General features: G+C 47.2%; 3 protein-coding genes across 4 annotated transcripts; 1 reads left to right on the plus strand and 2 right to left on the minus strand.

The window, feature by feature from the left end:
- The first annotated feature begins 4,535 nt into the window (after positions 1–4,535).
- Positions 4,536–9,462, plus strand: LOC119216136 (uncharacterized). The gene is made up of 2 exons (XM_037468595.2): positions 4,536–6,113; positions 8,603–9,462. The coding sequence occupies exons 1-2, from the start codon at positions 5,070–5,072 to the stop codon at positions 9,455–9,457; spliced, it is 1,899 nt and encodes a 632-aa protein (XP_037324492.2). The 5' UTR covers positions 4,536–5,069; the 3' UTR covers positions 9,458–9,462.
- A 3,463-nt stretch (positions 9,463–12,925) lies between these two features.
- mydgf (myeloid-derived growth factor) lies at positions 12,926–18,157 on the minus strand. Its single transcript, XM_037470017.2, has 6 exons — positions 17,917–18,157; positions 16,611–16,661; positions 16,453–16,514; positions 16,145–16,226; positions 14,206–14,278; positions 12,926–13,524 (listed from the first exon to the last, which is right to left on the minus strand). The coding sequence occupies exons 1-6, from the start codon at positions 18,076–18,078 to the stop codon at positions 13,445–13,447; spliced, it is 510 nt and encodes a 169-aa protein (XP_037325914.2). The 5' UTR covers positions 18,079–18,157; the 3' UTR covers positions 12,926–13,444.
- Positions 18,158–21,500: 3,343 nt separating this feature from the next.
- loxl5a (lysyl oxidase-like 5a) lies at positions 21,501–26,139 on the minus strand. 2 transcript variants are annotated; one of them, XM_062563689.1, is made up of 7 exons: positions 24,783–26,139; positions 24,140–24,248; positions 23,456–23,593; positions 23,057–23,213; positions 22,826–22,921; positions 22,583–22,702; positions 21,501–22,500 (listed from the first exon to the last, which is right to left on the minus strand). In XM_062563689.1, the coding sequence occupies exons 1-6, from the start codon at positions 25,786–25,788 to the stop codon at positions 22,583–22,585; spliced, it is 1,626 nt and encodes a 541-aa protein (XP_062419673.1). In that variant the 5' UTR covers positions 25,789–26,139; the 3' UTR covers positions 21,501–22,500. The 2 variants fall into 2 exon arrangements, with proteins under 2 accessions (XP_062419673.1, XP_062419674.1); XM_062563690.1 differs by lacking the exon at positions 24,783–26,139 and having other exon boundaries at positions 22,587–22,702; positions 24,140–24,428.
- Between the last annotated feature and the right edge of the window lie 1,208 nt (positions 26,140–27,347).

Consider the following 27,347-nt stretch of genomic DNA (forward strand, 5'->3'; position numbering starts at 1 on the left):
AAAGACTTCTTGCTTCTGTTTGGGGGAAATGAAAATGAAACAATCAGCTGCAGTTTAATTTCAAGTGTAGCCTGAGTAGCACTGAAATCAGTGTTGAGTTTAATCCATCATTGACTTTGCCACTTTTCCTGTAGCACGTCTGCACCTCCTCCCTGCAGCACACTTGAAAGGCAACTGCAGCACCAAGAGCCCAATTATCATCTTAATGGTTGTGAATAATGTTTCTTTTTTTTTCTGGTGAATGCACCCTCAAGTTCAGGGAGTGTTGTGACTAAACTGGGACGTCTCATCGCCTCTGTGTACTTCTTCCCTTTTTCTTATTTGACTTAACCGTTATGTCAAGCCAAAACATCCTGCCTGTCTTCCATTAAAGGCTAAAATCAGAATAGAAACCGAATAAAAGCTTATTTAATTTTTCTTTCCAAAACCTCCGTGTGTCTCTCTCAAACAAATATCACATCCCTGGATGTGACTGAGGGCAATAACACATTTTGGTGAAGCTCTCTTCCACTGGGGCGTAATTATCATTTCCACATAATGAAGTGACTACAAAGGAGCCGCCCGGCATCCTAAGAAGGACACAGCTGAGAGAGAGAGAGACGAGGCGTGCAGAGGACCCATTACTCTTTCCACTCGCGTTCGAGAGCGCAGATTAGTTGAGTTGAGCCTCTGCAGCTTCGTACCTGACTCTCTAGGATGGACGATGACGGAGGGGAAGGCTTCACCTGCACGTCTAGGAAAAGGACAAAACCCCCGAGGCGGGGGACTTTCGTGGGCCTGGTCCCCGCGGAGGAGACAGGGGGGCAGTTGGTTTTTGGCACAACGCTGCGCAGTCTGGCCGTCCGTCAACGTGGCGGCAAACAGCCTAATGTTTGAGTTCTGGGTGGCGCTGCAAAACAAACGGCGGCCGGGGGCATTGTGTTCAAACAGCGGGCAGCGCTCTGCGCCCGTATGACGTCCCTCGGCCCTCGCGTTCCTGGCTTTTCTATCGTGGGCCAATGCAAACAGGAAACGCCTCCCGGGGACTAATGAGTGAACCTGTGCTGGGGGGGGCTGCGAGCTGAAAGAGAGAAATGATTTGACCATTTCAACGATGGCCGCTTTATTGTACTTCACAAACTAAACCGTAAGAGAAATATGCGTTTCCTTGAGTTGTGTCGCAGAATAAACAAAAATCAGATTTATATCCCGAAAGCAGCGCGACTGAGTGTAACCGAGGGGGCCTGCAGTATGTAAACTGCCACTAACCCTTGATCCAGTCAAACTGTCTGCTTTTGTTCCCTCGTTTCTATGGCAATCCACATGTCGAGGCCAACGTCCCAATCCAACAGCTATGCCCATGCTTTCTAAATCCTATTTAGAATGTGTGCAGTGTGTTAAAGGACAGGCCCATTGTACACCAGGCCCTCGCTGACCTTTCATGCACTTTCCCGAATTTTCTCGCAACACCAATCTCCCCCAGGTTAGCCGGCAGAGGAGCGGAGCAAGAGCGAGCGCTGCTTATTATGTATTGCTTGGCTTTTGTAGTCCCTCCACATCGTTACTCATCCGGTATGCTTAAAGGTGCTCTCCCCTCTGGCAAGCACAGCTATGACAGTCAGCTTGGAAGTTAGAAGTCTTTCAAAACTCCCCGTCTTCCTCCTCTTTTTTTTTTCTGTCTGTCTTTCACTCTTTCTTGGTGTCCCCGTGTGTGTCTCTCTCTCTCTCTCTCTTCCTCTGGTCCTCAGAGAGCACCTGACTGACGCGATGTTCAAGGATGAAAAGCGCAGCGGAGGGGAATCCAAAAGCAAACAACACGATAATATACATGAGAGGCTGGGAAAGACACTGCTGCGCGCACACACACACACACACACGCACGCACACTTGCATACACGACTCATTGCCGAAGCCCCGAGGATTATCAACAGCGTGGCACTGGACACTTCGGGGAAGACAGCATCTGCTGGCTTCTATATTTTATAATGCAAAAAAAAAAAAAAAAAAGAACACTGTGTTCTCGGGGAACTTCTCATTTTAACTTCAAGTGAATACTTTGCCCGATACAGGAATGCAAATCACACAATTCTCTCCCACAATATGCATGGGTGACGTCCAGGTGGCTAAAGAAAGTTGCCAGACGCATTTACTGAAAGCCCTTTTCCCACTGGAGATGTTGACAGACGATGTGGTGCTGCGTCTATCAAAGCTCTGCTATCTTTTCCACCGAGTTATGTCAGACCCTCTGTGCTTCTGTCTGTCCAGGCTCGAAGGAATTCGACCGGCAGTCGGCCTGTTAAGAGGCCCTTGAGCAGCCGACGGGCGAGGTGACAGTGAGGCTGCGTATTCCCCCCCCCCCCCCCCCCCCCCAGCTCACAACTGGGCGACATAAAACAGCGTTTTAGCGCTTTCGGTGGAGGCCGTGAAACACTGCAGCAAACTCAAAAGGGAGAATTCTTTTTGCAGCTTTGGTTATAAAGCTTTTTACTTTGGATTTATTTATTTTTCATTCCATCACACGAATCACATTAATTTAATGGATGGTATGAAGGCAAACGGACTCAAGGGGCTGCGCAGCCAGACTGCAAATGGACAGCAACTGTGACAGCTGCTTATTATTCCACACGGACTTTAAAATGAGCAATGATTGTGGGTAGCGCTGCCATGATATTTATGGGCCTCACTACGTGGGTGGCTGATTGGAGGGAAACGTAGACTTTTAAGAGACATGAAACAAGGTCTTTAACATATGCAAAGACAAACACACACACACACATATATGTATAAGCAGAAACACATTCAAGGATGTGTATTTGTTTTCAACAGTAATCAATGAAATATTAAAGGTTGTGTAAACACTCACTTTAACAATCACTTTGCTTCCGGAGCGTCCAATCACCTGTTTCCACATTTCATGAACTAAGAAATGCTTCTTCGCAGCATACAAAGTACTTTTTGGAGTTTAGATGTGAGATCCTCAGTTTAAACAAATAAACACACAACATCTTGAGCAAGATATGCATCAACGCTCAATGGACTCAAAAGGGATTTGTGCACTCAAGGTTTTATATTTCCTTCATGTGTGTGTGTGTGTGTGTGTGTGTAATTTGTCATGAAAGTTTTATTTCATGGTCTGTACATCATTACTTTTGTATGAGACTGCTCTTGAATTATACCTAAATGATTAACCATCATTTCAAAGTTAAATTCAGCAAAATCTTCATTAGAAAACCTTTATGCACCCTCACACGGTGAAATCTTTAAATGCAAAAGCAATCCCCATTCGGCATAGAAACCGACTTTGTGTTCATGCCACGAGGGAGAAAAAAGCAGTAGGATTAATAGTAGCCGCTCTATTATTTCCCCTCTTTATTGCTTGAATATCTAGACTTGAGGTCATTACTGACTGACAGCTGCCTGATGCAGGCAGAAAGCTTCTTAGTCTGCAGATTACACCAGACCTGTGTCGGTTTTCTCCCCCTCCTTACGTACCTGTATAGTAGAATATGTCAGTGATTGAAGTCACATTTTAACAGGGCACTACCTGAGGAATAAATTGCTCTGCTGACTAACAGAATGACAGATGCTTTGAGTGCCTCACTGCAGAGTGACAGCAAACTGTCAGAGCTTTTTTTTGTGTTGGATGTGCTGCCGTCTTTTTTTTTTCTTTTTCGGATGTCTCCAGAAACGGAGGGACCCATCCATGCAGCCGCCGACGAGTGAAAAAGTCACCTAGGAGGCATCTTTGGGCTTGTCAGACACAAGAAATCTAATCCAGACAGCAAAGAATGGGAATTTGAGTGAGACACACAGAAATAGCAGCTGTCTCTGCATAATTGGAACAAATGGAAGTTGGATATGCGGCAGAAAATGAAACAAGAAAACAACTGGGATGTAGCGTGACACTATTTGCTGACAGTTGCAATAATCTGGGGAGAGCCGTGCCACAGGCAGCCTGTCGTTTAGATCCGCCGAGCTTATAGTTTCTGTCGAACTGCTGCTGATCTCTGATCTTGGAGGGTCGCAATTATGTGCCCCCCCCCTCCACCCCCCGCCCTTGTTATTATTTCTCCTCCATCCCTTCCCTCCTGCCATTCTCCACAACCCCTTTAAACCCCCTCTGGTATCCTAAGCAGCATTTAATTGTACGGGGCTGAGCTGGGGAAGGAGTAATCAGATGAGAACAGAGGCAGGCGGAGTCACGTGGCTGTACGCCGGCTAACGGGGGGATTAATAACATTGCCGTCTTGATTGAAGTTCAGCTGCACTCCCTGGCAAATGGGAGGTGGGGACGCAGGGGCGGTCTGAGAGTGACAGAAAAGGGAGGAGAAGAGAGAGAAAAAGAGAGTTGCAAAGTCGGAGGACGAACGGGATTCTCAGATGAGACCAGAGAGTAACATGGGGAGGAGGGAGAAATGGGGAGAGGGGAGGGAAAAAGAGAAAGGGAGTTAGAGCAGTCAGAGGAAGTGGGAGGAAGAAAGAGCGAGGATAGGAGACAGCGCAGCGCAGTGTGCGGGGGGGGGGGGGGGTTGGAGGTAGAGAGAGACAGACAGAGAGGGAGAGAGAGAGAGAGAGAGAGAGAGAGAGAGAGAGAGAGAGAGATGTAGAGACAGGAAGCCTCCACTGCTACTGAGCCAGTGAGACGCAGGCAGGCAGAGAGAGAAGACGGAGGGAGAGGAGGCCCTCGGCATCTCCCGGGCCGGTCCAATGAGGGGGTGAGGGGCTCGAGAGCCATACAACAGGGAGGATAGTGGGAGGAGAAGCAGATACGGAGGGGAAAAAAGACAGGGCAATAAAATCAGAAAGAGATTTCAGCAGGAAAAGGAAGAGTGGGCGGGTGGGTCCTGAGATATGGATGGAAAAAAGCAGATAAAAGTTTTGTAGACAGAGGCAGAGAGAGAGAGAGAGAGGGGAGGGGGGGGGGGGCAGAGGAACAGCGGCTGAACGTAGAGCGGATTGAGACTGTGTTAATGGCAAAGGTAGTGGAGGATTCATGGAAAAAGAAGAGGAAGCACTCTGTCTCAGGAGTCCTCCTGTTCGTCTTCTGCTTCTCCCTCTCTCCCTGAGGCTGCTGGACATCATCCATCACCATGTTCTCTGACAGCAGGGCTCCGGCGCCGGGGGAGCAGAAAGGCTTCAAGCCCCACGCCCCCAACTTCATCCCTTGGCTGCGCAATAGTCTGAAGCCCCACCACGGTGGCAGTGACATGGGCCTCAACGGACCGTACAAATCCGGCGCCGAGGCGCGGAACAACCTGACCCCGCTGGAGAGAGCCAAAGGCATCGGGTTCTTCTCCATCCAGGGAAAGGACCGGGCAAAGAAGGGGGAGGCTCGCTGCAAAAGCGTGGGGATGGCGAGAATGCTCTGGGGTCACCACATTCTGCCGGGGGGTCACCAGAGGGAGGACCGTCCCGCCTTTTGGACGCAGCCCCCGAAGCCGGAGCCGCTCCCCAACACGCGGAGCGCTCCGGAGGACGGGCGGCGGGGCGCGAGCGACACCTCCTCCGCGTCGGCCCGGGACAACCACGCCTTTGTCAGGAACCCGAGCGGCCACCTTGAGTCGCAGGGCGACGGGGCGAGCACCTTGGTCAGGAAATACGGGCCACTGGTGAGGCCCGCTCCTGTCCCCGTTCCCGCACTGCTCATTGAGGAGCCCGTCGCGGTGCACACGGAGGACAGGGGGGGGAAGGTGTGGGACTACGCCAGCAGGACCACCCGCCGCAAGAGAGACCTCCACTCGTCCAGCTGGGTGAGCTCAGACACTCAGGGAACGGAACGGCAGCACGGCTTCAGGAACTCCCAGAGCCAGAGAGACCTGAGGGAACCCTACGTTGAGCATTTCAACAGGCCCCTCAACGGGGTCCTCTTCTCCACCGAGGTTCCTCTGAGGGGCCTGGGCTGCGCCGCGACCCTGCGAGGTCCCAGGAAACCCAGAGCAAGCTTTGAGCACAGCGCGGGGGCCCAGGGCCAGAACCAGACCAGGGTGCAACACAGGCCGGCCAAGGGAGGGGAGCTGCAGAGGGAGGAATCGGGCTGCAGCAGGAAGGTGGTGCGAAACCAGATCAAACGGGTGGTGGATAACCTGGAGCAAGTTCTCGCGGCGCTGAGGGACGTTCACCAGGAAATGAAAGAGGTAACGTGTGGTGAATGTGTTGATTCTGCCTAACATGATCACGTCTTTTCTGTACTGTCTCTGTGGAGAAAAGCGAAAATTAGGAGCAGACAAGTTACTGCTTCCTCACACGTTCATGTAGTTGTTTCCTGACGCAGGAGATATTCACGGCTCGTTCTCTTACAGACATCAAAGCAGGCTACAAACACACGACCTCAGCAGAATTGAACATGCCTTAAAAAGTCAGCAGCGGCGGGGTTGGATGTTTCTACAACTCCTCTCTGGCGTCCGTCTCCAAGCACACGCGATGGGCTCAACGTGTGCCTACGCGTTGGCGGGGGGGGGGGTGAATGAGACTTATCGCTATGCTCCATTTACACGACGCGTTCCAAGGCTGCCGAGATGTGACATGAGCTGAAGCAGCCGCCCCTTTCCCTCCCACCCTCGGCTCTTCCTCCACTCTCTCCCTCCTCGTGGACAGATGCTGCTCAAGGCGCAGCTGGATAGCATTTTATAATCCATTTATGTCCCAGCATCTCTGCCTCCGTAGTCCTCGTTCCTGTAAAAGTGATCTCGCCTCTTGGCATTTGATCTGCATCCGCGAGGGCCGCGGCTCAACCCGAAAGGTAGTAACTTCATCATTCTGGCTGCGAGGCTTTAGTGTGTGAGAGACAGCCTTAATATAACTCTGATGAAAAAGCATATAAGCCACACATGAAACGAGGGGAAAGGAGGTGGGGGAAGAAGCAAGCAAGACACTGTGATAGAAAAGCCCAAATTTTTCACAACAGAGACGACAGATCAAAGGAAGATAAGTCACCAGAGAAGACTTTGGTCGCATATTTATTTCAAAGCCCCGTTTTATCATTCTGTTGCATGAGTAGCAACCCTCAGTTTTATTTAATAATCAATCACGGCCATGAAAAAATGAACTGGAGTGAGTCTTTAAAGCATTTTAGACCGAGACTACATACAAATATTACAGCAATACTAAAGACCTCTGTCTCAGAGAAAATAAATTACACAAAAACAATCTGGCATATGGTCTTCGACTAAAACATTTTTGACAGATCAAAAACAGCCCTGTGATTCAAACTATAAACTTAGAAAACAGCACTATTTAAACTGAATCCGCTTTAGCATGACCGAGCTTTAAAGCAAACCTCATCCGCATTATATGTGAGAACCAAAGGGGACAAAAAAAAAAAAACGTTGTTTTTAATAAACACACTGGGAGCAGCAGGCGAGGGTCCTTTTCTCTTTTATCTCCTTTGGTTTCCGACATTAACAAGCAGCCCACAGTCACATATACACGCTGTACTTCAAAGCAAAGCGGAATTCCTCTCCCAAAAAGCTTCAGCGTGAAAAAAAAAAGGAAAAACCAGGCCATCTTTTGACATCAGCGAGAGGATGTTGTTGAACACAGAGAACAAAACAATAATTCATTTGTTCCAGCCGGGCCGAGGATTTATCCGAGCACACAGAGCAGGTGGACAGATAGGTCAAACATTTTTTCCCCAGTGTAATTTTCTACAACCTCTCCTGCCTCCATCATTGTGCGTGTGGTTGTGTGTGTGTGTGTGTGTGTGTGTGTCTTTATGTCTGTGTGTGTTTGTTACATGCCCTAAATGCATTACTTACATCCCTGTGTGTACAGTGCACTGTTCACTACAGGTATTAGAAGGTAAATCCACCTAAATTTAGCCTACACATTTCCCGTAATCCATCGTTTGCAGGCTGAAGTTGTGGCGTGTGTGACACACTTAGAGATTGGAGCTGTACACCTGGTGAGAATCCACACTGAGCGAGTCTCAAAAGCTCTAGATTATAGATGCAGAAATGCAAGTGCCGAGGAAAATAATTTATTGGCCTCACCAAAGAGAGGCAAACGCTGAGATTGGTTTTGTACGAAATCGGTGCAGATGCTCAGTTACAATCTGAAGATCTGGAATCTTCAGGGGTGTGTTGGATCTCTTCCCTCTTTCCCTTAATTGTGTCACCTCGGTACTATACAAATAAAGACTATAACGTTGAAGTGATGAGTTTCTCAATTGACGAGAGGTCTCTTGAAGATTTATCGAGTTATCAAAAACATGATTTGGCAAAAATGTCAGATATTCTCTCATTTCAGCTTCTCATTTGTGAGCGATTTGTTGACAGAATGATCAAAACAAAAAATAGAAAAATCAGCCGCTTGCAAAAAGCGGTGAAATAGATTTTCATAAAGTTTACTCCATTGATCGTAATGACCTTAATAAAAGTAGAAACCCTGGATCATTCATTTCCCATGATGCAACTCATCACATAAACAAGCGGACATAACCTTGATGTCATACAACATCATCTAGATCATTTTTTCTCAAACGAGAAAGCTCCCTTCAGAGTCACGGGAGACATTATGCATCTCACAGCCCTCACTATGAGTTCGACCGATCTACATCTGCAACATCAGCGGCGTGCTTCTCTCTGCATCTACTCAATGGCCACCGTGCTTCATGTACCCTTCATAGGTGGTGCAGCAGATCGACAACCTAACCTCAGCTATCGACCTGAATGCGGTGGAGCCCGAGAGAGGCGACAGCAGCTCCAGTTCGGGTTCGACCTGCAGCGTGGTGACGGTGGGCAGCGTTCAGCGGAGGCCCTCGGCGCCCGAAGAGCCGCCCGGAACCTGCGACTCAGCGGGCAGCCTCAGGGGGGGTCCTCACGGCCGGAGCCAGTCTCCACCGCCGTGCCCGGTGGCCTCTGGGTTTCCGACGGCGCGGGGTCGAACTCTTCGACTCGCCTCCAGTCTGGGGTCTTCTCCGGGACGCGGTGGGACGCCGCGGCACGACGTGGCTCTGTCTCCCCGGCGAAGCCTCCCCGTTCGGCCTCCCACCCCCGGTCTCTCCCCCTTAACTGTAAACCTCCACCAGCTCAACAGCCCCGGGTCACGAACTCACTCCCCCGGGCCTTCCTCCTCGGGCAGGGTCAGCCCCGTCTCCCCGCTGTCTCCAAAGCCTCACCCGCCCCCCACGTTGAGCCCTTCTGTCACCGCAGAGAACCAAATCGGGGCGTTTCAGACCCCACAAAGTGGCCCCCCATCTGCCGGCCTGCTCTCTCCGTCGTCCGCCCTGCGTCCGTCTGTCAGCTGCCCACCGACCGACTGGACTCAGACTGCGTCCAGCGCCGAGGGAGCGAGGCGAGTGTCCTCCGCAGGAGCCGCTCACACACCTCCGAGGGTGCGCTCGGCCCCCGTGGACCGCAGAGGCCGCAAGCCTCCCCCGTACCCCCACCGGGGGCCGCCTGAGCCCGCGAAGAAAGTGAAGGAGCCCCGCGAAGCTCCTCCGTACCCTGAGAAAAGGAGGCTGCTCTCTACCACCGTGTGAGACGATGCGGCAAGAAAGGGGGAGGGGGGCAGGGGGAGGGGCGGGGGGGGGTAGACGCTGATCGGAAAAAAACGGGCCACAATCACAGCAGGAGACGAGTTGAGCCCAGACCAAGTTTCCAAGGTGACGGAGTCGCAAGCGCGTACTTGGGGTGAGTATGTCGGGGGAGAACAGCTTGGCTCTGCGGACGCCCTCGTACCGCTCCTCCTTTAATGCCAATCTCCTGAGTATATATGCAGAACATACATAAGGCTTCACAACATCTGTCTGGGTTACTGCTATGGTAACAAGAGCTCTCTATACAGATGCTCAGTCCTCCCCCTCCAGCTCTCAGACAGATTGCACAGTTAAAGGGCAAAAAGGAGAAGGCCTAATTAGACCGAAATATAATGGAAGGTGTAATTATTGCAGGATAACAAGACAAAGTAAGAACTTATTACTTTAGTGCATTTGGACCTAAGCAGCCAGACATTCCCACTCACATGCGTCAGCATCGCCTGGGTTGGATGATTGCTGTCGAGAGTCGTGACGGTTTAACGAGAAAGGCACTTTGGCTCGGCGGTGTGAAAAGCACCCGCCGGGGAGGATAGGCTGCAGACCCTGCGATGGATCACATGATGTGAGGAAATAAGACGGGAACGGGCCGAGTGGCTCGCAGGCTGACTGGGTCACCGGCCCGGCGCCTTTGGTGCGCATCGGGGGAGACAGGGGGCAGCTGGCCATTCGTTGTACCCTTCATCGGGCCCCTGGTGTTACTGAAAGCCTCTGGTTTGACCGACCAGGTCACAATCTCCATCTGTTCCCCTCTAAATGTCAAGAGAGGCAAAAAGGGAGAGAGAAATAGAAGTCAGGTTTATGCGTGTGTGTGTGTGTGTGTGTGAGAGAGTGGGAAGAGAGAAAAACAAGCACTGGAATGTCGGCCGCATTGATTACACGCACAAACACAGCAAATCAATGGCTTATTCATTTAGGCCTTCTCATGTCGTCTTTTGTTTCAATGCCTTATGTGCCTCTTTTTCTTTTCTTTTTTTTAAAGAGTATATCTTCTCATGTTTCGTTCATCGTCAACAAATCAAATGAACGGACCAAAGACAACAAACGTGTTGGAACGTCTCTCGATGCTTTCTGACTTTCTGACGCACTAAGCCCCCCCCAATTACTGACATAAATGAAGTATGAAGCTACATGGGCCCTGATCAAACAGGAGGCGTGGATGAATACACACATTTGCTTTCACCAGTGCCTGTGTGCGAGTGCTAGTGAAAGAACGGGTCATGCAGTGCAACACTGTGGTTCATTGATGTATTTTTGAGGTTCGTGGCAGAGAGGCGTTAGCCGTAGATCCAGCAGCAGTCGCTGCACACACACACACATACACACACACCGGAGATCAGTGCACCTTTGGATTGACACGTACTTGGTTAAACGAGACCAACTGAAATTGTCTTACCCGATGATGCCGTGATGTTGGTAAAAGTAAGATGTATCCTCTGGAGACCGTAAATGTAAACGTGTGAAATGACTTGGAATAGTCGTAAAGATATTATTTAAGTCTGGATTACAATGTTAGGGCCAACTGATCCCCGGAGCCATTTTGCGAACGTAGCTATGAAAATGTTTCTGATTTATCTCTTAATGCACGCCATTATAATCTGAGCCAGTTCTTGCCAGCATTATGTGTACATGATTCCCTGATGGTAGCACTGTAGGGGGAGAGTAGAAAGTTGAAAGTAAACATCTCTCCTGGTACCAGATGGTAAACAGTAGTGATATGAGTTCAGGGCTTTGATGGCAGCATAGAAGCAATTTTGTGTCTCAGACACACTGCGAACTAGACAGTAATCAAAGAGATATTGTGCTGCAGAGATTTACCACCGAACGAAACTACCTTTGCAACAAAGTGTAACTTTTTTTTTTATCCACAACGCAACAACATTGTAAATCAGAGCCTGAAATGGACACATCTATGAGATGCTTTGCATTTAAGTATTGGATTATGTGGGGGATGCTTGGCAAAGCTCGACAAAAGCTCTATTGTACAATATATCTCCTCTAAGTGAAATTCTGATGTTTTATAGTTCCTGTCATGGGTGGATTTTGCATTAAAGCGCTGCACTGCGTGGTCGCAGTATAAACGTGAATCTCTCGTATCACCGATTTCTAAACCTTGCTGATGCCAATTTGACGACAATCAACATGACTGATTTCCTCTTGGCTTCACATAAAATGAATAAACCCCTCCTGACCCGGCACAAAGAGCAACGCTCTATACATTCCCATATGGGACCGTGGATTTATCAAATCCTGCCTGCAAAGCTTTTTTCTCTCCCAGAAATGAAGAAGAAACAATGGAAGCTCTTTATCTCACGGAACCATTTATCCGAGGAAACCTTACATTATTAACAGAGTAAACTTACAGAATCCATTTTTCTCATTTTAAACCACAGTCTCATTTCTTTGGCTTAAAACCTATCTGCGGCACACGAGCGAGTTTGAATTAGGGGAAAACATTAGTGCTGGTGCTAAAATGACTGTTATTATAGAGAGATGACGGGGGCATAGAAGCGCTCTCCGCCGCGTTCACTCGGTGGCCCCGGCCCCGGCAGCGCTGAGAATATTTAACGCGTCTACGCTGGCACTCAAATTTCTTCTCTCTTTTCATGTTTACCCATTTTACGAGCCCGTGGGAGGTTCAATCAGATCATGACTGACATAACAAGACAAAGAAAATTGAGTTATCTCCAGCACACTGGCAACACGTCTTTATTCAAACATCCATCACATTTCATCATGAATCAGAACAAACAAGATGTAGACAAAGGAAAGAGAGACCATGTAAGAAGAAAAAAAAAGTAACAAGTGTTTTTGATCTATTCCGGAACAGCATCTGGACGTGGTTGCTTCCTTTTGCCACCCCACGGGGAGCATCAAGACGTGCCGAGCCCGAGCATTACCTCAACACCAGCGGATGGACGGCAGGGTGCGAGCCCCGACCCAACAAGGTACGGATCTCAGCGGTAATGCCACCCCAGAATCAAATCAGCACAATCCTCCAATCTCGTGCACGCTTGTGTGGACCCAAGAAGATTGCATCAATGTAAGGAAGATAAAGGCAAGGCGGCTGGACGCATAAGAGAGCATGTGCTTTAGAAACGTGCACGGTACCTCCGCACTGTTCCACACGTGTAACGGTACAGGATGAAAGCAGATGGTTCAAAAGCCGCTCAGGATTATGTGAAACAAGGAAACGCTTGTATAAACATTTCTTCTCTAGGATGAGGTCACGCTCACACCGTTGAGGATGTATCCGCAAACATCATCTAGCGACTCTATTACAAGTCCCCCTCTCTGCCCAATAATACCAACATGACAAAAAGGGATCACCAGTGGTACCCATTGGTGATTCAGGGGATAAAATGTGTCGTTCCAGTCATGTACAGTTATCTAATGGGAACAGAGAAACAGAAGGCGAGGAGCTCAGCTCAGAACGGAAAAAAATTTAATTGTTTATGGGAGTGCGATGCATTGGAGATTATTCCCTTTCCTCTTAGGATTACACAAGAAAGATGAATCCCTCTCTACTTGTGTCTAAACGTGTTAACTATACCCCACAAGCCCCCAGACACCCATCCTCTATACATTCAGATACGTCCCCAGTGAATCAGAACAGTAAATGTTAGAGCTTCAGAAGATACAAAATAACTTTGGAAGCACTTCATTTTATGGCATAATTTAAACTAGGACATTATGTAGAGAAAAAATGGAATACTAAACTGATACCCTGTTTTTTTTGTCCAAACTGCATTTTTAAATCCATTGTAATAACATACCAGGTCATTTATTCACTGACATACGGCATCAGTATCATCCCACTTCAGTTTTTGGTTGTTTCTTCCGCAAATGGGTCCTTCAATGACTGCCGAGCCGGAACACGGGGGCCAGACTCACAGCTCGACACACGGGAGCCAGATCGGACACCCGGGCCAATTACAGCTCGTCGTGACGCGTGCGCCCAATGGCGGTCAGTTTGGAGAGTTGAGCGTTGAATTTTCCATCTCGGTGGGTCACTGGAGGCCGGGGACGAGAGCAAATTACGGTCAGAGATGAAATTGAAACACAAACAAGGACACGTACAGATGGCAGATGTGCGCCGTCTAAAGTAAAGCAACAGCTGCTGCAATTTAGAAACCAATGACTCTTTCCTGTGGGTGGCGCACGTGTGGAACTAATTAAATAGTTCTTAAAAAGTCCCCCCAGTTTTTGGTAAGTCGGCAGCCTGCTCAATGTGGACATACAAGTTTGAGAGTGAGAAGCATGTTCGTTTACAATATTTTGCATCCAAAAGCTCAACGTCCCCACTTTACTAGTACCTAGGAGTTCATTTATAACACATGACTGCAAGCTATTCCCGGAGTTGTCACGGAGATGGGATTAAATCCTAAAGTCTGTGATAGTTGCAGGAAAGGGAGTATTTAAGCCTCTCTACTGTTGTGACTAATCTGCTGTTGTGCGATTTGTCATATCCTGCTAATCACCAGCCAGAACTGGAGATTTATTTTTTGCAAAAAAAAACGACAACAAACAATGCTACAGGGACAAATTGCAACCCACTCACAGCTGGATCATATTCTTTAGAGGGAAATCAGCAGGGATCTCGCAACGTGATGAGGGCAGGGAGGGGAGCGAGGGATTGACACGTCAAACGGAGGGAGTTGATTGAACCCTTGGAAATACAATCAATTCCTCACCTGTTGAGTCTCCTACGGTAAATTCCTCCGGCTTCAAAGGCACGTCACTCCGTCCCGCGGCCGCCGTCTGGGACTGGGGACAAATGCAGAAGCAGCGAGGAAAAGGGGAAAAGGAGTAGGAGGAGATAAATAAATAAAATACACAAAAACCAGATGAGAGGCGGTTACAGGAGACAATTTCTTTGCACCAGACGGGCCCGGAGAGAAAGAGGATGGGACGACAAGGTCAAGGAGACGCTGTGCGTGGGCGGCAGGTGTGGGCTTGTGCATGCGAGGTTATTTCCGTCCCATCGTTTAGTGAGTTATCCTCTGGTGTGTTTGTCTTCTGCTTGCAGGCCACGGAGCCAGAGCAGGAGGAGGGAACATGTGCTCTCGCTAATGACACAATGTCAGGACTGCCCTTGCTGGGGGAAGGAGGCGTGTCGAAGGCGCGCGCCTCCCTTCAGCGACGACCACATCAGACGCCGGGCAGGAGCTCCGGAGAAGAGTCCGCGCATTAACCTTCGCCGAGACGTCACGTGCAAAAGACACGGAGACTTTGAGAATGAAAGCTTTTCCTGTGACTTGGCCTGTGTCAGGTTTGACACAGGCGGTCCGAGCTGGGGATGGAGCTCGAACAATCATCAAAAGGACACTGGACCAAAGAAAATGTCACGGACATGGTCACGCATGTGATGGGTTGCCATGGATACACGAGTGGAGGGGGATGCGCAGCGGAGCAATAGGCAGGTGCAAAGTGCAAGTGACAGCGTGTTTTATTCAATTCTACTCAGGACTGTGTGGTCAGGTGCATTCAGCGACGCGGTGTTCGGCGACGTGTAATCTGGCAGAACCAGAACGTTGTAAACCTCATTTGGATGATATGAGGGAGGCGAAAACATGTCCATTGCATTACTTCTTTTCTCAGAGTAATAAAATTGAAAAATAAAAAAAGCTTTTTCTAAACTTTTTTTGCTCTAGATCATTATAAATTAAATATATTTGGGATTTTATAGGCTATTTTATACAATAGATTTATCAAATGAAAAAAAGATTAATAATTGAATTTCTTATTAAAAAAAATATTTTGAAGCAGATGCATTAACGCAGCAAAAAAGGTGGAACCTTTTCCGTTTATGATTTTTAAAATTCTTCCAACCAGATGAGTACAGAAATGTGTCATCTCTTTCACACACACACACACACACGCATATTGAGGAAAGCCTTATTCTTCGCATATTGCTGGTGTATAGGTGGATGTATTATTATTTGCAGGCTACGCAAAAAGAATCAACTGTGTTTTGCCTCAATTTTCTGACATTTGTGCAAACACTGTATAATCCAACCATCAGGGTTGGGACGAAGGTATGAGAAGCTGTAATCTCAACACTGACAGGATGCATTAAAAGGGTGCAGCACAATCAATTTCAAACTTTTTACTCCTCTCTGTCTTCGCTCTGCAGCAAAGTCCTGGGCGCTTCTTGCTCTCCAACACACTAATCACTCTGAAGGTCATGTGCTGCACACAGACAGCGTCATCACTATATTCTGCAGGATGTGCTGCTATTTGGCTGCTAAAAGGGTTACAATATTCAGGGCAAGAGCTTTGCAACTCCTTTTTTGTTCTTCAAAAGTGTTTTTTTTTAGTCTGAATCAACATTAATATGAATGTGAAAGTTCTATTTCTGAACTGTTGCGTTTAGGTTTTATAAAGAATGAATTGTTTTACGATGACTGACTGAGCCGCACAACAAACTGACAACGTCTCGGACATATCGAGAAGCAACCGATATGATACATTTTGTGTGTGATTGCCGTTGCTGTGTTAGACAGATGGAAGCCATGATTGAGTCCATTACATGAAACGTTGTGCATCCCTTTTCAAGAACAGGATCGGTTTACAACAACAAAATGTATGTGAACCGGACATTGGTGGGAATTGTGTTTCTATTATACTTACATAAGCATTAGCATATTCAATTTTGGTTCCTTTGAGTTCAGCTTTGAACTGAGTGAAAAACAGGTAGGATATTCCTTGAGGCCTGACAGAAAGAAAAATAAACATTATTATTATTATATGGTTCACATTCAAATTACATTTCATTGTTTTTCCTCTACTGCGGCTGATGCGATAAAACTACAATTAAAGAGTGACTCAGTGTAAAGAGACGGGACAAATTCTCACTGAAGACACATTGAACAACAAGGTCAGAGTCGCACAGTGTGTGTGTGTGTTTGTGTGTGTGTGTGTGTGTGTGTGTGTCTCACCTCCACACAGAGCAGGAAAACAATTTGTCGTCGTCACTCAAACCCACACTCATCAGCCATTGCTGTTTGGCACAGAAACAGAAAAGTATTATGCATAAAACTTGCTGTAATTAAAACTCAATAATCAATGATAAACATGATGAGAGAGACAGACTCACCTCATTGGTTCCCCCTTGTGAAGCATAAGTGAATGAGCACTCATAATCCCTCTGAAAAAAGAAAGTGGAAAATAATGCAATTAGTGCATGAATTCTATTTATTGAGCTTTGAATTACTTTAATGATTTATTGTTTTTTGTCAAACATACATTATTTTAAAACCAACCTTTAGCACTAAGGCCCTGCATGCAGTTATTGCCAGTCTCACTGGCATGAACAGATGTGTGGATGGCCAACACTTTTTAATGCTCAGTTTAAATGAACCCAAATCAATCAACAGTGGGTTATCGAAAAACGTCCATAATAAAACTACTACTGTACTACAGCTAAAACAGTGAGTCTTAACTAAAAACACGGAAAATGATCCCATAACCCTACTCCACTGGTTTTATGTATTATGCATAATTTAGAATTGATTTGAACTTATTTAGAAATAGTTCAATGACCTTGTTCAAACTTATATCAGACGTGTTGTTTCATTTCATGTTACAGCGACATCACTTAGGTCTTTAATTGCTTTCTTTTTAAATGTTCCCTGTGATTCCAATAAAATTACCAGTGGGTGTGTTTTTAGCCCCTAAACGGCAGGACACATAACCTCTGGGTTTAGAACAAGATACTCTCTCTTTAGCTTTTTAATCTGACTTTTAATTTATTTAAGGTAATGTCATAGCTTTGCTTTTTTAAGCTTAGATCATTTGTTATTACATTATTTTTTGAATGGTTTTATTTATTCATTTTAAAGATTTGGCTATCGTTTTTCTTCTCCAACTATTACTAGTTTTTGTTAATTTTTCACCCCTTTAACTTGCATTTATAGTGTATACAAAAGTCACTATATCATTTTCAAACGACACAAGAATGTAGTTCAACGTCATTAAAACTGACGACCAATGAATGGAGCCGTTGTGGCACAGAGTCAGCGACGTGTCAGCTGCTCACAGGCTGTGTCGTCATCACGCAGTACCCCCCCCCCCCCCCCCAAAAAAAATGTCATTAGATATCATTACATGTCTTTTAACCAAAGCGACTTACATTGCATCATGACACAAAGAAACACACTTTTAATTCACACACAATATAGTGCCTGATGTATTCAACCCTGTCCTTATGTCGCCTTACGTTTCTTATATTCAATAACAAAGAAGCTTATCTCCATTTCACACACGATAGATGAGTCTACATTCCAATTTGCACGCTTGGATTTGAGCGTAACTGTGCCTTTGGGTCCGGGTGTTATGTTAAATCATCATAAACATGAGATGGACGTGTATAATATAGGAAAATACAAAAGAGAGTCACTTACAATCGCCTCGGTGAAAGTGTGCACCACTCCTCCCGGTTTGACGTTGAACTCCACCGTCTTCGTCCCTTCCGAAGAAGCATCAACTGAGACGAACGCTGCGATCCACACGAATATGAGCAGAAACGACAAAGTCGCAGCACTGAAGTTATTTTGGGTGGCCATCTCTTCCTCCTCAGATGCGTGTGCGTGTGTGTGTGTGTGTCGCTCCGAATGGTACCAGGGAAACCGGTATTCCAGTCGCGTGTTGATGTCGTCACATCAAGCGTCAAATACCATTTGCCACCTCAACCACAGCGGAAGAAAACGTGTGAACGATGAATATCTCGACAGCATAGTAGTCAAAATATACAATACTGCAATTTAGAGATCAATCTATTGCAATATCGACAAACAAACGTATGAGTACTTAAATTGGATGTAACGCTACCTCTTATGGCCGCACGATGCCGCCCTTGTTCAATCAACAGCATCCAAGTGCACGTGAAATAACATAATACAGCAATTTTAAGAATCTACCCCAACCCAAACTAACTTCTAATGATCTGTCTCCATGGCAACTGGGGATTCACTCCATTCAAGCCATTTGATGTCAAACCCTATGCTTTATGACATGCCTAAGAGATTGAAAACATGCTTACTTAAAGCACACAATAGGGCCATGTGTCTCTTTTTTACTGCTGCAGGATGTCATGTGCAGGTGCAAAAGGGAGAGGGCAGAGCATACATCTCATCCTCATAAACGTATGAGTTGAATTAACATGTTAATGACGTTTCTAGTCCAAAGCTTGGTCTTGTCCAATCTTATCGCTCCTTTCATTATTTCTCCTTGATAATACAAACTATAGCAATCAACATAATTTATTAAAATGTGGAGATAATATCAGACTGTATTCATCCAAGACAAATGATCGTTACTAATAATTGCATATGGTTTATGGCTTGGTTTGTAATGTTCTGTAGTGGATTGAGCTAAACGTAGTTTATATGCAGTGCTTACAGCAATGAACAAAAACGATAGGAAGGCTTTACTGTTTGGTCTTCTGCAAAAATATATTGTTATGTACGATGTTATGTACGAGTGACATACTGTGAAACCATCTATAAAATACTCTCGCTTACAAATGCTGTACGTCTACATTCCTTCCTCTCCTTTTCGCAGCAGAACAACATTTTGTGTAACAGGAGACAAAAACAGTCTCATGTCTGTTCCTACATGTCTGTGTGTTCTCATACATACGTCTCTGGAGCCAAAAGACGCCCTGTCGTGACAGTTGAACAAATGTCTGGTACGAGGGGAGACAACCTGACGTTGTTTGACGCTCATGTGCAAAAACCCATAAAAAAAATACGAGCATTTAGAAGCAAATTCAGACTGAAAATAACAGGAGCCCTTCAGCTGAATGACCTGTACGACCTCTTCCCCTCCTCCTGTTCGTAGCCCCATCCGGCCTGTTCCCCCCCCCCCGTCCAAATCCCCAAAATAATACAATAACAGGATTAACAACACGCATCCACTCGGACAGCCCGTCGAGTGTGTGGATATTTACACGGCAGCTCCGGGAGGAAAAGTACAGCTGTCCTGAGGCATATTCTCCTATTTCAAATAGGGGGGGAATTTAATGATGTGTAAATGGTGGAACTTACGCAGACCTTGTCCTGCCCAGGTAAACATTGTCTTCCTTCTTCTAGGATGTCAGACGGTCGGCCCGAGGAGACATTTCCCCTGAGACTCTTTGCTATAAACAAACAATCAACCTACAAAGGCAAACATACAGACCAGACAGAAAAATGGAACATTAGAACCGGAGGTCGGCGTCGAGTTATTTCTCTAATGATGCAGGCTCATACTACATCTGTTAGGAAGTATTAGAAATCGACACTTCAGCACGTCATCGATTACGCATAAACACCAGAGTTAATTCATCTGTTACAGCGCGGAATCACTTCTTATAAGAACGCTTTATGCGTTTTATTATTTGTCCTTCAATGCTGCTGACGTGTGAGTTCATAGTTGTCTGAATGGGTTCAACGAATTCTGAAGACGATGACGATTTGCTATGGAGACTGGCATGGTGTTGATTCATGTCACATTAATCTCCTCATCCTCAAAGCATGAGAACAAGCTTCGCTGAAAGCCACATGGATTTATCTCAAAATCTCCTGGTTGGGGACAAGTAAGTGAGCCTCCTGGGCCCAGTCAGTATCCATCCATCACCTTGTTTCCATGTATCCACAAATGTGTGACTCAAGGGAGGCCATTAGACAATGTGAAAGTCTAACTTTTAACCCAGGAACAAATAGAAATAGAGACATCAGCCGCATCGAGGCTGACGGAGTCGGTATTGATCGTTTCTCTGACGCTCGTTGACCGGGACTCTCAGACGGCCGGGCCTCCGGGGGGGGCCGGGCCTCCGGGGGGGGCCTCACGGAGCTCCAGCCCGCGGTGAGAATGGTTTGGCCGCGGTGCTGCTGGTGTCAGCATTTGGGCGTTTTTTTTTTCCTGGCCGTCTGCAGATCTGTGGAATGTCTCTCCTCCTTGCCATCTCCAACGAGAGGGGGGAGGGGGCGATGATCAGCTCGGGCCCATCCTGCTAGGCCCTGCGTGCTTAGCACACCGACCTGCCCTGAGCCAACAGCACCTGGCCCCGACCCTCCGTCACACTCGCATGCACATCTGGGGATCACAGCGACGGCTCACTGACCAAAGATGGTTTGGTGGCTCCATAGAGACGCCATATTTGGGAAGGAGGGTGAGTGAAATCTGGAGTTTATGAAATAGGTTTCAATCCCAATGTGAGGTGGATATGTGCAGCCGATACGAATGAGACTCCCACCCCCCCCTCGTCCCTGGTACTTTCTTCTGTCTCACCAGCCTTTTGCATCCAGGCACCTCGATCACAAACAACAATGTGACGTCAGCAAATACAGTTACAGAGTAACGCGCCATTGTATAAACTGGAGTAGAAGCGTGTGTCGTGTTAATGTTGTGCAGTGCAGCGTGTAAACCAAAGCAGAACTGAAGATGCAAACACAACTCAAAGAGACCAAGAGAACCAAGAAAGGTCGGGTACATTTTATTCTGTTACATTGTTTAGCAACAGATATAACAGCAGTTATACTTTTTAGATTAATATTTCACCAACAATCAAAACCAAACCACCATACAGTAAAATAACACTTTGATTATGTCATACATAATAATATATCTGTGACAGGAGGCATTATGCTGCAGGGCCAGTACTCTTATGGTTGAAGTACATTTTGATGATAATACGTTCCTTGGGTGTACTTTTACAGTGTTGTATCAGTACTTTAACTTAAAGTAAGTAAAGGATGTGAATACGTGTATTGGTGCGTTCCAGCGATGAATAATCACTAATGTGATAAGTTCTTTGAAACTTCCCTCTGGATCTGTTGGCGCCTTCATACCGTGCGTGAGTGAACTGATGGAGACCTGCAGAGGGCCCACAGACGTCGGTGACCTGCTGTGGCCTTGATGTTGCTGTAAGACAGACTGTTAAATTGAGTCAGGGAGTTGCCCCCCCCCCCTCCCCTCCCTCCCTCCCTCCCTCCCTCCTCCCCGAACAGCGACAGATGCTGAGAGAAATTCACTCCATGATCTCAGCATCCGCCTGCTTGCGTATTCACCTCACGAACATCGTGGAACTGTTTTCTCTCTTTCAACATAAGGCTTCACATAAAAGCTGCTGATATCTGCCGCCGTACAGGGACTTTATCAGACTTTACAAGTTGACGCAGTCAAAGGCTTCCAGCCTTCCTCTATTTATTTTTTTACGTTAAAAGACGATGAAGGTATGTGTTTGTGCTGCATTTCCAAGCCCCAGCCAGACAGGGTCCCCCGAACAAATCTGGTGACAAAGTGTAAACAGAGCGTACACAGGCGCCTTCACACAGCCCTTGCCAGTTGAATAAATGTTTTCTCCATCACTCATCTACTGTAACACGACATGACAAACATCGCAGCAACGGGCGTGTGGTGTGAAGCTGACGTGCTAAGTGGAAGCCTTTCTGGTATTTCCCCGAGGGTGTGTTATTCCCAAATCTACCACTCCTCATTCTAACGGCCCTCGGCTCGTGTTAAACCGGTGGTGATGGTAAATGGTCAGTGCGATGACTTTGTGATGTCAAATATTTGTTCAAGTCATTCCATCAACAGTGACTATTACCAAGTCTTTCGTTCCCTTGCACAGTCAATATAATAAGGGTGTTTGTTCTCTCTGACAAATTGCTAATGGCTTTCAGGGGAGAAGAGCATCACGTAAATGCACAGCCAAATTCATTTACACAGCTTGAATAGCTCGTTCATATTTGTTGAGTCACAGACTTTTCCTCATTTTTTTTTTTTTTTTGCACACAATCGGCCAACAGTGAAGTCTTGCATGGCAGTGTACACAGCGTACCATGCCACATAAATAGGAACAGATTATAAAACATGAAAGTAAGAAATGCTGCATCCAAAAAGTCCCCACACTGCACGCTCAGAACAACGCTCCAGAGGGTGTTGGGTACATCTTTCTGTGGGGGAGGGGGGGGGGGGTTCCTCGTCTTCAGTCAGGTCCGCTTCTGCAGGGAACAAAGAGAAGGTGCATCAGGGACGATGGCTTTTGAATCCCCCGCCATCAGGAGTGAGAACCACCACGCTGACCTACACGGTGATCCTGCAGTTCCTCGCCCGGACGTAGCTCCCCGTGTACGTGATGTCGCAGCGCGCCTCGTTGTTGGAGAAGTCCGACTCCCGAACCATTCGCGACGGGTTCACCGTCACCTGAGGGGCAGCGGAGACGGCCATGAGACGCAGATGTGTCTCCCCCCGTGGACTCCGGTGACATGAAAACACGGATAACCAATCTGCTCTCATCCACCACGTGCTATTTCGCGAACTCCCCACCTTGAGCACGTAGTTTCCAGGCGGCACGTCGGTGATGTCGATCCACTGGCAGTCGATGTTGGCGTGATACGTGTCATAGCAACCGGGACCCAGCCCCTGAGACGAAAAGCAACAACAACGCGGGCATCGCTTAGGGCTCAGGAGGAGGGTGGGTGGGGGGGGTCATCCAAATCCTCATCTAATTAATTCAATAAAAGATGGATCACTGAGTCTTGGAGCGGGAGGCCGAACCTGCGTGTGGGAGGTGCAGGCGAAGCGCCGTCTCACGCCGGGGTCACATGACGTGTCCTCCAGACAGAAACTGGCCTTGTGTCCCTCCGCCACCTTCTGTCCGGTGGAGACGTCCAACAGGTCGTAGTTACTGAAGGCATCCATACTGTGGTAGTGCCTGGAGAGAAGAGTCCGAATGATGTTATATTTAAAATACTCATTTATTCTTTTGCTTTTATCACAGCTCATACTGAGAAAACTTTTTTTTGCACATCCAACAGATGGTTTTGATCACACGCATTTGCACCGCCACCGAGCGCAGCTGCTGAAGGTGACTGAAGGCTCACGCCGTTCAATTCGGTAGAATCCGACACACTCACTTGCGCGTGCATTTGATTTGACACCACGGAACTCACTCACTGGTGACAGCTGTGCCATTCCCACTCGTGCCTGGGCCTCGCCGGGAGAAAGTCTGCTGTTCCTTGGTTCTTCACTCGCTGCGGGAAACGCAGCAGGACTCTGTAGTCGAGGTCTTTCACGCTGGGATGACTCGCAGACCTGAAAGAAAAGGAAGCAAAAGGGGAAATCTTTAAAGTCAGAGACCTCTGCGATGAGAGGAAATGACACCGCTGTGGTGGATTTCTTTATGTCACATTATCGTGGACGCACCCTGAGCTTCTTCTCTATTCTTCACTATGGGGCATTAGTCTGTAAGTGACAGGGCGGGCTCTCTGGTCTTTCCCTCAGTAGTTTTTTTTTTTTTTTGCGTGCACCTCAGGAATCCTTTGCCTTTGACTTCAGAGCTTCTTCTACTTGGCAAAAGGGTCCTGAGATCAGAGGAGGGAATCTCGGGCGGCTGCCAGGTGGGTGTCCAGCCGCTGCGTCACTGGCCTTCAGCTTCCAAATGGGACACAGGCCAATACACATATTGTGGGAACCGAGAGGATGCCTCAAAGATTATCACTATTTCTTTAGCAGTGCCGATTGGTATCGTGTCACACTGCGTAACGATATGTTAAGGATGAAGGGCAATACAAATAATCACTCCTATCTTCAGTAACTAAAGGATTTCATTTGATCTTGACTGCAAATAAATAAGTGCACCTGGAAAGACAGTTTTCCTCAGCTGCACAGCGAAGTGCGTACATCTGCACTCTCTGGATGTAGGAGGCAGCTTGGATGTAGTACGGGTCAGGAACCAAGTCTGGGAGACCTGCAGAAACAAAAAAACACGACGAAGCACTGATTCAAAAGAATTCAATGTGTCTTTTGGACTTTCAAGCAGGGCTTTTAACTTTTCTTTTCTGATAAACTTATATTCTCCAAGGAAATAGGGAGAGAAAACATGTGAATTATTGATGTGGCAGCAGAAATGTTTGTGGGGATTGGAATTTACAGGTCATCCAAACATCTCACCTGAAGTAGAAAATCTAATAATATTCACTGAAACATATTTCAGAAATATAGTAAATTAAACAACTTGTTGCTTTGCTTACCAGAGTACATTTTATATGATATGTTTCAGCAGATTATCAAGTGAAACTTTGGATAATTTACTCTGATAATTTATACTCTGACACCTGTTTCCCTTTAATTTCGCTCATGGTGCATTAACTCTCACTCCTATCAAAAATACATCTAAAAAGAGATTTGAGAATGAGCATTAGGCATCATTGAGACGATCATCGTTCCACAATTTGATCATAGGTTGTCATCAATTAATAAATATACAATTCCTCCCCCTCACCGTTGTGGAAGAACCTGGTGCCATAGCCCGGACCCGGTGGAGGATGAACGTCGAATCTGTTTCTACGGTCCGGTTGGTAGACATCATAGAAGACCGAGTTCCTGTGGTGAATACTGTGCGGATCCCGGGGGTCCCCCGTGTCCGTGGTCCTTGTCGTGCCCGGCCTCGGGCGATGGAAGTAAATTTCTACGGCGTTACTGGACAGCGCAGTGGGAGAGACGTCTGTCTCCGGTGTGATTCCGGTCAGGAGGTGCGCTCTTTGCGCACTGTGCGCGTCCCTGACACGTGTCTGCTGCGGGACTCTACGTGCGCTCCCTCCACCCTCGGCCACCAGGACCCGTCCAGCTGTGGCGGATGACCGGCCAGTTGATTCTGAGCTCTCGGGTGTCCTCGCGCCGGCTTGGCTGTGCGTAAAGTCCCGGGATCTTTCCGGTGGCGCTGTGGCTTGTTGTGAGCCCTCTCCCGGTGCACTCGGGCCTCCCCGCGGGACTCCGCTGCCGGAGAACTCCTGGCTGGGGGTGGGAGAGGCGGCGCTGCCGTTGGACGTTGCCTGTTGTGAACGGACAACTACACCCTCTCCGGCGGTCGCTGGGCTCGATGGGGACCCGCCGAGCGTCCCCGGTCGTCCCGAGGCGAGCAGATACTGACCCGCATCAACACCGAGGACCGACGCATCCATTTGATGGAGGTCGTTTTGTTGAATGTGACCCCCTGCCGCCTCCTCGAGGCTTCCGTGCTTGGTTCTAGTGGATCTCCTGAGTGCAAAAGGGGGCTGAAGTCGATTATAACCTTTTTTCGTGGTCAATACGAGGTGAGTGCGTCTTCTGCTGTGCGCAGGGGATCGATACTGAGTCCCCGTGCTCAGCAGACTATACACCTGGCCGTTGTTCTCCCACTGAATCCGGTGTCTCCACGGTCCGACGAGTGCGCGTAAATGGTGCTGACCGGTACCAAAGCAAACCAACACACCGAGCAGGCATATAAGTCCAAGCATTAACTTCTCCATGGCTCAACGTGACTGTGCCTACACGTGAAGAGGTTCCACACTGAGACATCAACGACGAACTCTTGAGTTGGACCTGGGCGATGGGGTGGTGTTCTGAACGCACTCAACTCACGTCACGCAGTTACGCACCACATCCCCAGCGAGGGAGACTGAGAGACTGTGTAGAGACGTCTCACACGTGCCCCAAGGACTTCAACTATAGTCCCAGTTTAACTGTTTCAATACCCCAAAGTACATCTCCACGGTGCGCGTAAAGCGTTGGGGCGGCCAATGCGGTCAGGGGAGGCAGGTGCAGCTTCACCTGTCATCGAGAAACGTAAAAATATTGTATTTCTCTGTGCTGTGTATGTTATTTCTGTTTGGTTCCAATAGTTCCAAGCATTTTTATAATACAAATATCTGAATTCGCGCATGAGTTTGTATAAAACAAAAACATGTCTTCTCCCTGATATATCAATTATATAAACTATATAATTGTTAAATATACAAAAAAATCATCAGGTTTTGGATTGAGAAACTGGTATTCATTAATAAGAATAATCCTCATTCCTCTTGTTGATTGTTAAGCTTAAGCTTAAGAAAACGTGTTTTTTCATAGGATATCGAGCTGTTTTTCTGTAGGACAACAAGTGGTCCAAGATACTGAGAAAGTTTTTTCATTTTCAAAACATAAAAAACGTTATTATATATTTCTTAAACATTCACGGCCTGAAGAAATCCATGTGTGAACAAAACAAACAATAAAAAGCAACACCCCTAGAGGACAGTTACAGGTAGTACAGGCTTATGTGGTTCATTTATATTAATATTTACACGCATGATGCAGCTCTGAGAGTTCCTCACTCTTCCTTCCGTCATCTTTCACATGGTTACCTATTTTGGTTGCTTAGAATCGCGGACTGACTGTAGTTGTGGTGCCAATCACGAGTGCATGGTGACAAGTCAACGGGGGTCAGAGTACCCCTTTATCTGCACCAACACTACAATAACCCTCCACTAAATATACTCACACACCCTGGCAAGCACTCAGAAGCTTCTACGAACCTGTGCACGTATAAAACCATGAGAGAAACAGGAGCACGGTGTGCGTGTCGTGGGACATGGTCACAAGGTCTATTTGAAGTGATCAGAATAAGCTGAGAAATATGGTGAGGAAAGTGAAGGAAATGGTTTTTTTCCCAAATAACAGTGGTTGTCAGTCCGGTAGGCTACTTGCACTCCTTACGTCCAGTTTTGAAAAGAAACGATATACTTAAATAACCATAAACCTTGGTGTGTGTGATATGGAAAGTGCAGACCTTGCAGTGGGCATTATGGGGCGATTTTTGTACATCTCCCGCCTACGTCATCGTTGGTTGTTGATAAACAGACCTGCATGCGCGCACGTTCTTAGTCGTTAAACGTTCTGATGTCATTTTTAGCACCGGGTGCTCAGGCCGGTGTGCTTCGCTCCACGTCCACCTGCTAGAGTGTCACAACAATCACCTTGTCACTCAAATCCCGTCAGACAACCGCATGACAGATGACACGTAGCTACAGCTGATGTCATTAGGGATGGA

This window comes from Pungitius pungitius, chromosome 7, assembly GCF_949316345.1.
Source record: "Pungitius pungitius chromosome 7, fPunPun2.1, whole genome shotgun sequence".
NCBI classification, from domain to species: domain Eukaryota; kingdom Metazoa; phylum Chordata; class Actinopteri; order Perciformes; family Gasterosteidae; genus Pungitius; species Pungitius pungitius.

Coding starts and splice junctions, on each gene's coding strand:
- LOC119216136 (XM_037468595.2), top strand. CDS start 5,070: ATGTTCTCTGACAGCAGGGCTCCGGCGCCGGGGGAGCAGAAAGGCTTC. Junction 6,114..8,602: donor TTCACCAGGAAATGAAAGAG/GTAACGTGTGGT, acceptor TACCCTTCATAG/GTGGTGCAGCAGATCGACAA.
- mydgf (XM_037470017.2), bottom strand. CDS start 18,078: ATGGCCACCCAAAATAACTTCAGTGCTGCGACTTTGTCGTTTCTGCTC. Junction 16,515..16,610: donor CACAAGGGGGAACCAATGAG/GTGAGTCTGTCT, acceptor TGTGCCAAACAG/CAATGGCTGATGAGTGTGGG. Junction 13,525..14,205: donor TACCGTAGGAGACTCAACAG/GTGAGGAATTGA, acceptor CCCGGCCTCCAG/TGACCCACCGAGATGGAAAA.
- loxl5a (XM_062563689.1), bottom strand. CDS start 25,788: ATGGAGAAGTTAATGCTTGGACTTATATGCCTGCTCGGTGTGTTGGTT. Junction 24,249..24,782: donor CACCAGGTTCTTCCACAACG/GTGAGGGGGAGG, acceptor TTGTTTCTGCAG/GTCTCCCAGACTTGGTTCCT. Junction 22,922..23,056: donor CCTGCACCTCCCACACGCAG/GTTCGGCCTCCC, acceptor TTTTCGTCTCAG/GGGCTGGGTCCCGGTTGCTA.